Consider the following 12954-nt stretch of genomic DNA (forward strand, 5'->3'; position numbering starts at 1 on the left):
ATAATAATTGATCATTTGAAAATTATAAAATTGCTTTGTCAAAATACCCTCAAACTAAAATTCCCTTGATTATAAGACAACCAATAACGCATACATTGCTTTCTACAGAAATAAATTTACATCAGCTGATATTTTTCGTCACTTCCGCATAAACAAATATGGCGGATGTTTTGAACAATTCATGAATAAGTTTTGAATGAAAAACTTAAATTAGTAACATGGGAAGCGATAGAAAATATTTGGCCGTAATTTCTGTAATAGAAGGTACATCTCAATAAAAAGAAACTATAACATATCTTTAACATTCTGTGATTTTCTTAGATTACGTAGAAAATTTCAAGTTTCCATTCATTCGTGATCGTAAGATTTCCCCCTGGCTGACATGCCCGTTCTTGTTTCATACAAGCAGCACATCAACAGTCTGTTTTTAATATAATTATATTATAATTAATTGTCGCATATTTTAAAACTAGGATAACCAAAACAACAAAAGCAGCTTCTCTTCTTCGTTCTTAATTTTTAGTGTTGGAATGGATAGAGCCTTATCTCAATATCTGCCAGCCTGAGGCTTTGAACTCGCGACTTTTTTTAATTTAACAACCTTGAGCTTTGCCTACTCGACCACGCCTCCAACACATGAATTAATTATACGTGTCAACTAGTTATGCGCCATTGATACCAGTGACTCCGATTTCAGCCTGCTTTTTTTTTGGATCTGCTTCCTTAGCCTTTGTCCAACTAAGAACAGGCTATAAGGCAGCAGTTGTTTGATTTTGGAGTTGTCTCTCCTAGAAGAGTGGCTGTCCCCCAGCAAACAAGCCTCATCTGCCCGAGGGTTTCGAACTCTAGATTTTTTTGTTTATCAACCATGAGCTTTACCGACTTGACCACGCCGATCCCTTTCACAGAAGCAGCTATTTACGTATTATTTTAGTTAGTCTTGAGAATAAAATTCTAGATCTGTTGAGATCTACTCTACTCTACTTGCTTGCACTATTCTATTTTATTAAAAACTATGCCTGGGTAATCCATAAATGATATTATGATAATAGTGTTGCCAGTCTGTAAGTGCATCACATTTGAAATTAAATTATATCTTAATTTTATCTATTACACTGCAAAGTAGAATCTAGATCTCAATATCAATTATAAGTTAAGAAGCACCAAATTTAGCCTGAAACTAATTTGACGAAAGTAACGAAAACCAGGCTATTTACTGTCTGGCAAGTCATCAATTAGCTTAATCTGACGCAAGTTCCCAGTGACTTACTGTTACTAAAAATATTTAATTTCTAGTCTGTGTCAGACTTCATACTAATAAATGTCACACTTTCTGAGCTTCCCTTGCCACACATCATCACAGAATTCTCCCTTGAATGAACTCATCGTAATTTATGAAGTCATTATTGCCAATATCAATATTACCTGGCACTAACTTAAGTTTTTTTCTCTGTCCTGGCTTTAATGGGGAAAATGTAAGCTTTAGTAAGTTTAAAATAAAACTGTTGTGAATAATATAAAAATTCTTTTTATATGAAGCTTTTAATAAATTATGTGTATAAATTCTGTCATAGGTCGCGGCTTTCCAAAAAGGTCAAGACACAAGCTGATTGTGGAGGCAAAGTTTGATGGAGAATTGTTGTCTACTGACCCAGTGCCTCATGCTGAGGTGCCAGATATCAATCAAGAACTAGCCTGGGAGCTAGATAAAAAAGCTTTACAGCAACATCGATTGCAGCGAAGTTCTATTAAAATTCAGTGTTATGCTTATGATACTGAAACCACAATGAAAGAATCTGTTGGGTATATTGTTCTAGATCTAAGATCAGCAGCCACCAATAAACCAGTAAGCTTAATTTTGTTCTCGAGATAAATTAGAAGAAAGTTTTTAAAATATGTATTTAGGACAATTAAAAATTAGAGTGATTGCAATAAACAATGGTGAAGAAATGTAATGGAGAAATCCAGTGGCACAGATTGGAAATTGTATAAATTTTTAATTTAAAAATAAAAACTTAAGAAGTGTTTAATTTCTAAGTTGCATTTTTAAAATGTTGTTATGGCTGAAAATCAATGATAAAAATGTGTCATATTTATAATTTATTTCTGTAGGTTGGCAAATGGTACCAGCTTCTGCACAGCAAATATCATAAAACTAAAGCTGAAATGAAGTTAGCTTTGTATTTAGATGAGGAAGGTCAGCAACCTATTGCACCACTCACCCAACCAGGTACACAACTACTTTTTACATTCACACCTGCCTGCTTGAGAGCCATTTCCACCTACAGTTGGCAAAAGCATTGTCAAATCTTGATACTCAATTTTGTCCCACTTATAATGCAGTGATTTCCAGATATCAATGCAAGAATATCCAATTTTCTATCTTGTTAGATTAGACATTAAAATTTAATTTAAAAACTACTGTATTAAATAACAAAAAGGGAGATAACAGGATTGAATAGTAGTGATTATTTGATTAGCCACTTTACTAAGTGAGCTGTCTTCATTGATGTTTTCACACTTGGTACTAGATCTAATTGTTTTAAAAACTTAAATATCAAATTATAATTCAAATTATTAAATTTCTAGTTGGTGAAAGGTAAAAAAATTAAAATGAATATTAACAAATCTTTCTAATAATATTTTAATAATCTTTTTAATGCATTAAAAAGACAGTAAAGCAAAAACAAAACTGATGAAATCTTTGACACCTGGTGACACCCTCTCTTGTGATGCCATTGAGTAGAATAATGGTTATTGATTGTTAAATGCTTTATATTATTGTTTCTATATAAATTTCCTTTATCTAGATTGTTTCTAAATAAGCATTGATAGCTATCAGAAACCTTTTAACAAATTAAATATTTTTTAAACAAATCAGAACCCCCAGTGCCTAAAGGTGTAGAAATTAAGTCACTAGTTCCTGTCCTCAATGAAGAAGATGGCTACTACCAGATTGGTCCAGCAAAGACATGCACAGAGCAGTTTGTTCTTTCTATAACAATAGCTTATGCTACCAACCTGCCACAGGTAAGGAGTACTGAATTATCTTTCTTAAACATGTTGATTGTTAATTGAGAATAAATATACAAACTATATATAGCATAAACCTACAAGTTATATACAAATGTTTATACATTTCAGCTCATTCCCAGCAATACACCTCTCAACTCAAGTGGAGGATTCTTTTTTTACTACTCACTACTAGGAAATGATGTTACTAATGAACCTTTTCATGACTTAGTAAACCCCAGCTTCCCAGCAGAAAGGGCTTCTGTGAAAATCCGCAGCAGTATTGATGTACTTAGGTCTTTTTTTTCAAGGCAGCCAGGCCTACAGGTAACCTGAATACCAAAGTTACACATTTTATGCTTGTAGCTAAACCAGTTTAACTCATTTACAAAGGTTATACATTTTATGATTGTAGCTAAACCAGTTCAACTCATTTACAAAGGTTACACATTTTATGATTGTAGCTAAACCAGTTTAACTAATTTACAAAGGTTACATATTGTATGACTGTAGCTAAACCAGTTTGACTCATTTACAAAGGTTACACATTTTATGATTGTAGCTAAACCAGTTTAACTAATTTACATAGGTTACACATTTTATGATTTAATCATATTTAATAATCATAGTTAATCAGCAAAGTAAACTTCTCATAATTATTGTACATTTTAAAAAGTGCATCTCCTAATGATTTATCTTACCTGTCCCTTTACTTTGTGCTAGATACACCTGTGTTGTGGTGACCAGTCACTGGGTAACTGTGATATACCTCTAGGTGGATTGCTCAAGCCAGACAGTACAGAAATTTATATGAAACCTGTTACCATTGAAGGTGCTTTTCAGGTGTGTTACATACACTCATTTCAGACTTGTGACTGTAGTCTGTCCCTGAGTGGGGGAAATACAGGTGGCTGGGCATAATGCTGACCACACTACGCTTTTATATGTGGCGGTCACAGAAACAGGTGAACTCTAGCCCACCTGCCCCATGGGCTGTCAGATTCAAAATGGGAACTTTACTTTTACTCTACTCTTCTGCCTAATGGATTGTTAGGTCTAAAGAGGAAATTTACTTACACTAATAACTTTAGTACATTTTCTATTGCTAGTTTTTCAATTTAATTTCTTTTTCAATAATAATTTTTATTAATGTTTAAAGAATATGGCTTGAATATATGAAATCCCCATGAACTGTTTAACTGTTTGCAATTTTGTATTATTGAACTGGTTAACTTTTAGTTAGTTTGTGTTACTAAGCTGGTTAACTGTTAGCAAATTTGTGTTACTCAACTGGTTAACTGTTAGCAAATTTGTTTTACTGAAGTGGATAACTTTTATCTAGTTTGTGTTACTGAATTCGTTAACTTTTTCTCTAGCTGTTCCCAGCCAACAAGTGGAATAAAGCCAACCCAGTTCCATCCCCATCTGTTGGAGTCTCTATTGTGCTAAGGAAGGAAGATATGGTAGGTACCAATAGCATCCTGTGATGTTTGTGATGTATTACCTAAGTTTAAGGATGCCATCAAAATGTTTCTCATAACAGAAGATGTGGTTTGTTTGTCCAGTGTAAGAGTCTGTTGGCATTGATTGGTGTAGATAAAACCATCATTTGCATATTTTTTTCTTTCTTCATTCTTAATTGTAACCTTGGAGGGGATTTCCTCCAACATAATAATTATTACTTGCCAATAGTTAGATTTTGTATGGTCAGCTGACTCAGATATTGCAGCCAGCTTTTCTTTTTGGATGTGCTTCCAAAGCCTTTGTTCATTCACAAACATCAGCAAGGCAGCAGTTGTTTGATTTAGAGTTGCTCTCCAGAGAAGTTGCTGTCTTCAGTTAATGAGCTTCATCTGCCTCCTCCCACCTGACCACGTCCTACCCATTTGTCAAATAAAACATGTTGTTTATGGTCAGTTATTGAAATCACAGCAGAAACCTGCCAACTGTGTTTAAAACCATATTGATTTTGTCATATAAAACCAGGCCGTGAAGAGTCCAGTGAAAGAAAACCAGCAAGCTGTGCTTGTGACTGGTGCAGCAGCAACTGTTGATGGTCACATGACCTCAACTAAACCAGACAAACCAGCACAAGTGCAGGCAGAGAAAAAGGAGAAAAAACAAGAAGATGCTCAACAACACCTGGACAGTGTTACAGAAGAAACTTCAGAACCTCAAACACCACAAAAAGGTTTGTGTTTAGATTTTTTAAATGGTTTTTCAATCAGATTTAAAAGAAATCACTTTATTAAAACTTGTAAAATCATTTAAATTCAGTAAAGCTTCAGTTTTAAAACCTAGTTTAGATTTTAGTTTATCATGTAATTAAATAAAAACTATATTTTTAGTTGAAACAAAACACCAGGAACAAAAAGTCAACAAAGGGTCAAGGCCTGCAGCACAATGGCAGCAGACATCACCTGTTAGAGGTCACCAAGTCAACTTGTTGCCAGATAAAAAATGTAATTTAAAAAAAAAAATAGTTTTAATTTATTTTAAATGTAGGCAACAAAAATTTCTTTTACCTAATTGCCTGACATAATTTCTGAAAGATCTGCTGTCACAAGAATGGTTGTTACACAGTAGTTCATGTAAACAGATTTTTACAGTTGTTTGTGTGTCTAATGATTATATTGATGTTTGAAGATGAAGTGAGCATGCCACCACAAGCACATCACTTTACATTCAGCATTGACCTGCGCAGTATCAGGGACCAGCATTCCACAAACACATGCTTTGTTTTTCTCAGGTAAGTGTGTCCTCAGCGTATTGTGCTGTTTTAGACTTCAATACATTTTCAATGATCTCTTAATTTAAAAACAGCTTTAAAAAAAAATTCATATGTAGTAGCTTTTTCATTTTTCTTGTAACTGTTTCTATTATTGATGATGCATAAAAATGTGACTTGAATGGTCCAGATATGTGTATCCTTTCTTTGGGAGTGCTGCCCCAATCTTGACCCACCCGCCTGTAGAGATTAGGAAAGGATCAGAAGTTCTACTCCCTCAGTCTTTCTGTGCCTTTGATTTTGCATGCAGTATGCAGCAGCTACAGGACACATTCACAAGGTATGTAGCACATTTGTTTAGCATTTTATTTGTACAGGTCTGTTATACATTATTCTATCGATGGAAGTCTGTTGAACAATATTCTATCAGTAGAAGTGTTATACATTATTTATCAGTAGAAGTCTGTTGAACAATATTCTTTTGGTAAAAGTCGGTGACACTTCATATATATTTTATCTACAAATTTTGTATATACTTACACCCTGAAGTAATATGACTCTGTGACAAATAACTCATTATAAAATATCTTTAGCAATTTTACCTTTTTATATTTCATTTATAAACATATATATTTCTCTTTGTAGAGTTCCTCTCATTGTGGAGGTGTGGCATAGAGATAGACAGCTGTCACAGGATATTTTGATTGGCACAGCTAAACTACCGTTAAATATTGTTATATCAGCTGATAGGATGCGATTAATGGTAAGTTTTTATTCACTGAGAGATTTTTTTATTCACTACTCTCAAGATTTTAGGTCATAATTTTCATGGCAATATAGCATTAAATTTTTTATCATTAGACCATGGCATAATTTGACACTAAACTCTGATATGACTGAGTGTAATTACCTGACGTAACAAAAAAGATTTCCCTGATTACAGCCTAAAATTTTATCTTCCTCAGAGTTCAGCAGGAGTAACAGGATGGAGACAGGAGGCATCTGATAGGATCCCTGTATACTCAGCTAATGGGTATATTTTCTCTGTCACTAGCTTTTTACCCACAACACTTTTTTTTACAATTTTAGATCCATTGCACATGCTAATATACTGTTTCTATTCTTATGTTTATCAGTTAAGTCAAATGGACCTGCTGTAGAATTTAAGTGCAAATTTGTTTTCTCTATTCTCTAAGGCAATCAGAAAAATGTGCAGATATTAGTCTTGTTCTAAGCTTGGAGGATTGGGGACCTATAAAATCAGCCACTAGTACTCAACAGGTAAGACATTTAGGCATTTTGTTTGAGTTGTAGATTCAACAGGGATATGAAACAGTTCTATTAAGGACATTTATGATTTTCAAGATTATTTTTTTTACTGATTTTATAATCTCAGTTGCTCAGAGAATGTGTTTGATATTGTTTATTTGGGGAAAAATTAAAAAATGATGTCACTGTCAGTCTCAAATAGTCTAATAGGCCTTTTCAGTAAAGTATATTAGTATTAGTCAATTATAATTTCATTAAGTTAATTAAAAAAGTTTCTCAGGGATTTGTTTAAAATTTCTTAGATAATTTAAATAGTTCTTAAATTGCGCAACAATGTATCATGATTTTGTAATTATCATTTTTATAAATTGTGAATTAAAATGTTTTTAATGTTTTCGAATAAACAGAAACTTCTTTTATTTAAGATAGTAGCCAAATTAATCTATTTTTTGATACAATAATGTTGTGAATTTACATAATTGCAGTACATAAAAGCTGCCAACAACCTTGTAAGACTGGTCTAATGTATTTTTTAATTTTGATTCATGGTGTGGTCACATCTCTGATTTAAACTTTTGTTTGATTTTACCCTGAGTTTGGCGTTTTTATCTGGCTGATCCCCAGAATGTTTTGTGAATGAAGAAAATAAAGTAACATCTTTACAAAAGTTCTAAAATCTCAATCCTTTAGAATCATGCATTTTCTGGAGCCTCGGAATTCCAAGGTGCAGCTTCACAAGCCTTCCACAGTAATGGTGAGACAGCTGGAGCCAGCAGCCCTAGGGGGACAGCTGAGTACCAAGCTGCAATAGAGCTGGAACTTTGGAAAGAGAATCAGGAGAAAGAGTTTGAGAAAAAGGTCTGTGATATCTAGCTAGTTGCCTGTCACTGATACACACATTGTTTTTATAATTCCATTTTCTAAGCTTTCTCTAACTTTATCCAAAAAACTATGATTGTAACTTTGTATTCAACAGCTAAGTTTTATTTTTAACAGCTAAAATTGAAAGAGGCCACGCACATGAGAACTTTAGCAGAAGAGTGGAAGAAAAGAGATACAGAACGGGAAGTACTCACACAGAAGAAGGTGAGTTATAATTTTACGAATCAATCACCTGTTACTGTTACATTTGTGTAAGTCACACACGTGTGACACAAATATTCACAAATAACTCACCAGTTACTACAGAATTTATGAGTAAAACATTAACATCATATAACTAGCTTATGATTTGATTTTACTTTCAGCTAGCAGAATATAAACATCTAGAAGATCAGCTGAGAAATACTCTGACTGACTTGGAGAAAAGAGAGAAAAAATTGGCATTAAATGAACATGAGGTAAATTAGTGCCTTATTTTACAGTCTTATAAAGTGCCTATATGTCTCACTTGCTGGCAAAAAAACACTTGGTTTGTGGTTGGTATAATGTTAAGTCTGGTCAGTAATTGTCTTGTAATGGTCTGAAAAACTTTAACAATGTACATTGCTTATAACATAATTTTTCATATCAATAAGAATCTTATTTTAAATGAGGTAAATTAGAGTTGACTAACAATTCTTACTTTAATTAAATTAGACCTTCAACACTGCCATAGTTTAAAACATTTTCTCTGAATGACATACCATGATGCTTGGTCTATATCTAGTTTCTCTACATTTATGTTTAGGTTATGAAACTCAGATCAGACCTCCAGAGAGAACATGACAGAAAACTTCAAGAGATGAAAGAAGCATCTCGGAGGATGAAAGAAGATTGTGATCATCAAGTTGAATTACAAAAGTAAGTTCTGTGCCCATCAGTTACTTAAGTATGTTTTGTTGCCATCAATAACAAAAAACAATAACTTATGTGGCCAATAGTTGTTATCAATGGCAATCCTACACAAAGTTTGTAATTACACATTTTTTTAAACACCAGAATGAAGTTAAAAGAAATAGAGGAAATTTGCAGCAGATACAAACAAGAGGTAAGTCACTTGACATGACTTTATGTTGTTGATCAGTCAAAAAGCAAACTTATGTCAATGATCATCATTATATCAAAGCTATTATCATTGTTAAATTTCAGCTGAATGAAAGTGAAAAGAAATATCGAGCTTTAGAAAAAGAGTTTTCCTTGTACAAAGAGCAGCAGACCAAAACCCCAGAGGTCAGGCTACAATCTGAGATCAACCTGCTCAACATGGAGAAGGTCTGTGGATGCCCTCCTCTTTGTTTTCTTATTAAATCTTCAGCAATGTGATTTTTACACCAAATCGAGTTTACACAAAATGTCATTAAGGCTTTATTTTTTTAAATGGAGGCCCACTTCAGTTTGTGATTGAAAAATGTCTATTAGGAATATTAATATAATGTACTTCAGCTTCACTTTGTTAGTTTCCATCATCAGATTTTGTAATTAATGCTTAAGAGTAAAATCTGTAATTGAATAAAAGACATTAACGAGCTTAATTACATATTTCAGCTTGAACTTGAGAGAAAACTAGATGCTGCCAGCAAGTCAAAGCTCCACTACAAACAGCAGTGGGGGCGGGCACTCAAAGAGGTGGCCAGACTGAAACAAAAAGAACAGGATCTCGCCAAAGCTCAGCTTTTAGTAGGTTTTATTTTATTTATTGTTTGATCAACTTTACTAAGATAAAAAAACAAAGATAAGAATGTGTTCAGATTAAAAACTAATGCATGTTTGTCATCATTAGCGCCAGCAGCAAGAACTGGAACACATGAGGCTAAGATACTTGGCTGCTGAGGAGAAAGAGATTGTCAATAAGGAGAGCAAAGAATTGGAAGAAATCAAAGTACAAATCAACAAGTAAGGCTTGGTGTCTGTCATTTGGGGAGCTAAAAAAAACTCATTGGGGGGGGGGGGGGGGATGAATTAAAACTTTCTGACACAGGGAGCTGTGCCCAAACTTTATCCTGCCCGATTCCAAATAATCTGCTTCAAGTTTTTATGTTCTACTATATGTCTTTGTTTTAATAAATTGGAATTTAAATCTTTAAAACTAAAAATTTCTTCTAAGTTTTAGTATTGATTTAATCACTCTGGTGATGTAGCTGTAAAAAAGTGAATTTAGTTTGTTGTTTGTTTTGTTTGGGTAGTTTTAAATGGACTTCAATGTTGTTTTTTTTCTTTGAAGGCTGAAGCAGATAGAAGAAGAAAGACTTGGTAACACCTCAGGTTCCAATAAGATTCCTGTGGTTAAAGATGTCTTTGGAAAGCCATTAAATCTGGACCTGGATACATCAGTGGACGAACATGTGGCAAGGCTTGTAGAGGAGAGAGATACATTGTTGAGGACTGGGGTTTACACATCTCAGGACAAGATCATTGCAGAGTTGGATAGACAGATCCGTGAGGCTATAGGGCTCAAGGGGAGGTGATAGCTTGATGCTGTAGGACAAGGGGAGGTGACTGCTTAATGTGGCATGATCATTGCAGAGTTGGATAGACAGATCCGTGAGGCTATAGGGCTCAAGGGGAGGTGATAGCTTGATGCTGTAGGACAAGGGGAGGGGACTGCTTGATGTGGCATGATCATTGCAGAGTTGGATAGACAGATCCGTGAGGCTATAGGGCTCAAGGGGAGGTGATAGCTTGATGCTGTTGGACAAGGGGAGGTGACTGCTTAAGGGGATATGCTATGTTTTTTCCTATTTTTTACAATTTAATATCTAAAGCATTTTGAAAACTTTTATCATGTTTGGCATATAAAAGTAAGTATTAAACAGCAAAAAAGGGTTGAAAACAATTTTGGTTGTCATGGGAACTCGAAAAAACCTCCGCCATTTTGAATTTTTTGGTACTTTTAAAAATGCTAAGGCTTTTTTATTTATGCACCTATAACAATCAAATTTAAACTGCTTATATTCCAGGATATATTAAAACTTTTGTCACAAAAACTTTTTGAAATAGCTACTAGTAAGAATTTTACAAAGTCTACAAAATCGTACCATTTTTAGTGTTCAAAATTTTCAAAATGTGCATATTAAATAGCAAATACTTTTTTTCTATGTAAGCCATCACAATTCCCTAGTGACAAAAGTTGTATTTTTGCACGAAGAACAATTACTGAAAATATGGTTGCGATTGTTTAATAAATAAAAAAGTAGTAGGCTTTATAGTGTTAAAAACATTCGAACTGAGAAAAACAGCCAAAAGTAACGAAAAGTAGGTCACGAAAATACCATATCTGTGTAAACTGCAAAGCCGATTGTAAGCTTTGGGTGTTTCCGAGATGATGGAAATTAAGATTATTAAATAAAGGAGAAATTCAGCGTTCCATTGATGCCAAATACAATATGATGACGGATATAAAACTTTTCATAGAGAGCGTATAAGATTGGGAAAAATTGATTCTTTTTTAATTAACAGGGTCATAAAAATGGTAATTTAAACACCTAAAAATTTTTTTTTCTCTTTAAAGTTATTATTTTCCAAATACAAAAATGGACAAAGTATCCAAAAGTGCAAGAAACCCATCATGACGAAAAACAAGAAATTGTGTGGTTTTTTGTCGCGCATATCCCCTTAATGTGGCATGATCATTGCTGAGTTGGATAGACAGAACCGTTTGTATAAACAGATCCGTAAGGTTATAAGGTTAAACAGAAGTTGATTGCTTGATGCTGTGTGATTTTTGCATAATGCTATTGTACTTAATGGTGATGAATTCAATTCTACTTTGATTCCACCCACATTATGCAGGCTCCATTCTCACAAGATAATACAAATTATTGTATGAAATTATACTCAGTCTAACATTTAGCTGGTAAAAATATATATTAACAATTCCTTATGACACTAACTATGTACATTGTGACATGGTAGTGTCACCTCCGTCCTGTTAACCACTACTGTACATTTGTAAATGTATGTTGACATTTGTGTAACAGTTATTGTAATATAGGTCCATAATACAACAGCAGCCAATGTTGACACTGAAAATAGTGTGATAGATTTTATTTATCAAATTTTACTTGACACTGTCCATATTATATATATATATATATATATGCTACATAGTCTGATTGTAAGTAATATTGTTTTAAATTATCTTCACTGGTCAATAAATATTTTATTAAATTGGTGTCTCTAGTGTTACTAAAATGGACATTCTATGTGGCTTTTTTAATTAAGTAAGTGATGATTGTTAAGGTTTACACCTCATTTTTAAAGCCTTGTTTCACCAACTTTCTACACATGAAAACACAGTACAAATGGTGAATGAATTTATCAAAAGTTTATTTTAAATTTTTTATGAAAACAACATAGTTACATGCAGAAGGTCATACTAGTTTACTAAACGACACTATGGCTTAGAACCACCATACATGATAGAAAAAATAATCAATTAACCTCCGCCTCTTTGCTAGACAAGCTAATCTCATGTAGTATCTCCTTTTTTTCTTTGGTTCCACTTTCTTATTCATTTCTTGGTGTATCAGTTTATAAATCTTTGAACAGTCATCGTCATTGGTGGCCACATCTGGGTATATAGCCGCGACATGCTGGGCCATAGATCTGTGGAGATGTTGGACTGAAATGTAGAAAATAAATCATTTGCATTTAATAAACTACCAACAAGCAGACAGGGTTTAGCAGTAATAATCATTTATGTAAGGTATGGTATATTCTTGTAGAATATATTTAGCTAATTTTAAAAAAATATTGCAACAGATATTGCATGGGATCAACAATTTTATGTTAGCTGAGATCAATAACTTGATATCCAAAAGCTTACTTTTCTGATTCAGGAACATTTCCTTTTCCATGGCTTTTTGTAACTTCTGGGACTGGATAGATCTGATAAAAAACTTGAAGTCCTCTATCCGTTCCATCTAACATCACAAAATAATGTATTCATTAACAAGACTCCAACATTTATTGATCAGTAATCAATTTTAAATTCATTACAATGGACACTCAATAAAATGCTTAGA

General features: G+C 33.4%; 2 protein-coding genes across 3 annotated transcripts in view; one reads left to right on the forward strand and one right to left on the reverse strand.

Moving 5' to 3' along the window:
• Window positions 1-52: 52 nt before the first annotated feature.
• LOC131943760 (centrosomal protein of 120 kDa) lies at window positions 53-12014 on the forward strand. The gene is made up of 23 exons (XM_059304019.1): window positions 53-264; window positions 1575-1846; window positions 2113-2230; window positions 2882-3030; window positions 3145-3339; window positions 3736-3855; window positions 4389-4475; window positions 4999-5203; window positions 5361-5474; window positions 5659-5761; window positions 5931-6080; window positions 6386-6503; window positions 6706-6773; window positions 6937-7021; window positions 7700-7867; window positions 8006-8095; window positions 8257-8349; window positions 8679-8791; window positions 8930-8978; window positions 9080-9202; window positions 9476-9607; window positions 9711-9823; window positions 10152-12014. Exons 1-23 carry the CDS (start codon window positions 219-221, stop codon window positions 10393-10395), a joined length of 2955 nt encoding a protein of 984 aa, XP_059160002.1. The 5' UTR covers window positions 53-218; the 3' UTR covers window positions 10396-12014.
• A 225-nt stretch (window positions 12015-12239) lies between these two features.
• The window catches only part of LOC131943769 (uncharacterized), an 11683-nt gene continuing 10968 nt past the window's right edge, over window positions 12240-12954 (reverse strand). For both annotated transcript variants that reach the window (XM_059304037.1, XM_059304036.1), the window contains 2 exons: window positions 12756-12852; window positions 12240-12551 (listed from right to left, as the gene is read on the reverse strand). In XM_059304037.1, coding sequence (XP_059160020.1) covers window positions 12331-12551; window positions 12756-12852 — 318 coding nt within the window. In that variant the 3' untranslated portion in view covers window positions 12240-12330. The remainder of the gene's footprint in view (window positions 12552-12755; window positions 12853-12954) is intronic.

This window comes from Physella acuta, unplaced genomic scaffold (assembly GCF_028476545.2).
Source record: "Physella acuta isolate Inbredline_101_S28 unplaced genomic scaffold, ASM2847654v3 ptg000466l, whole genome shotgun sequence".
In the NCBI taxonomy this organism is placed as follows: Eukaryota; Metazoa; Mollusca; class Gastropoda; family Physidae; genus Physella; species Physella acuta.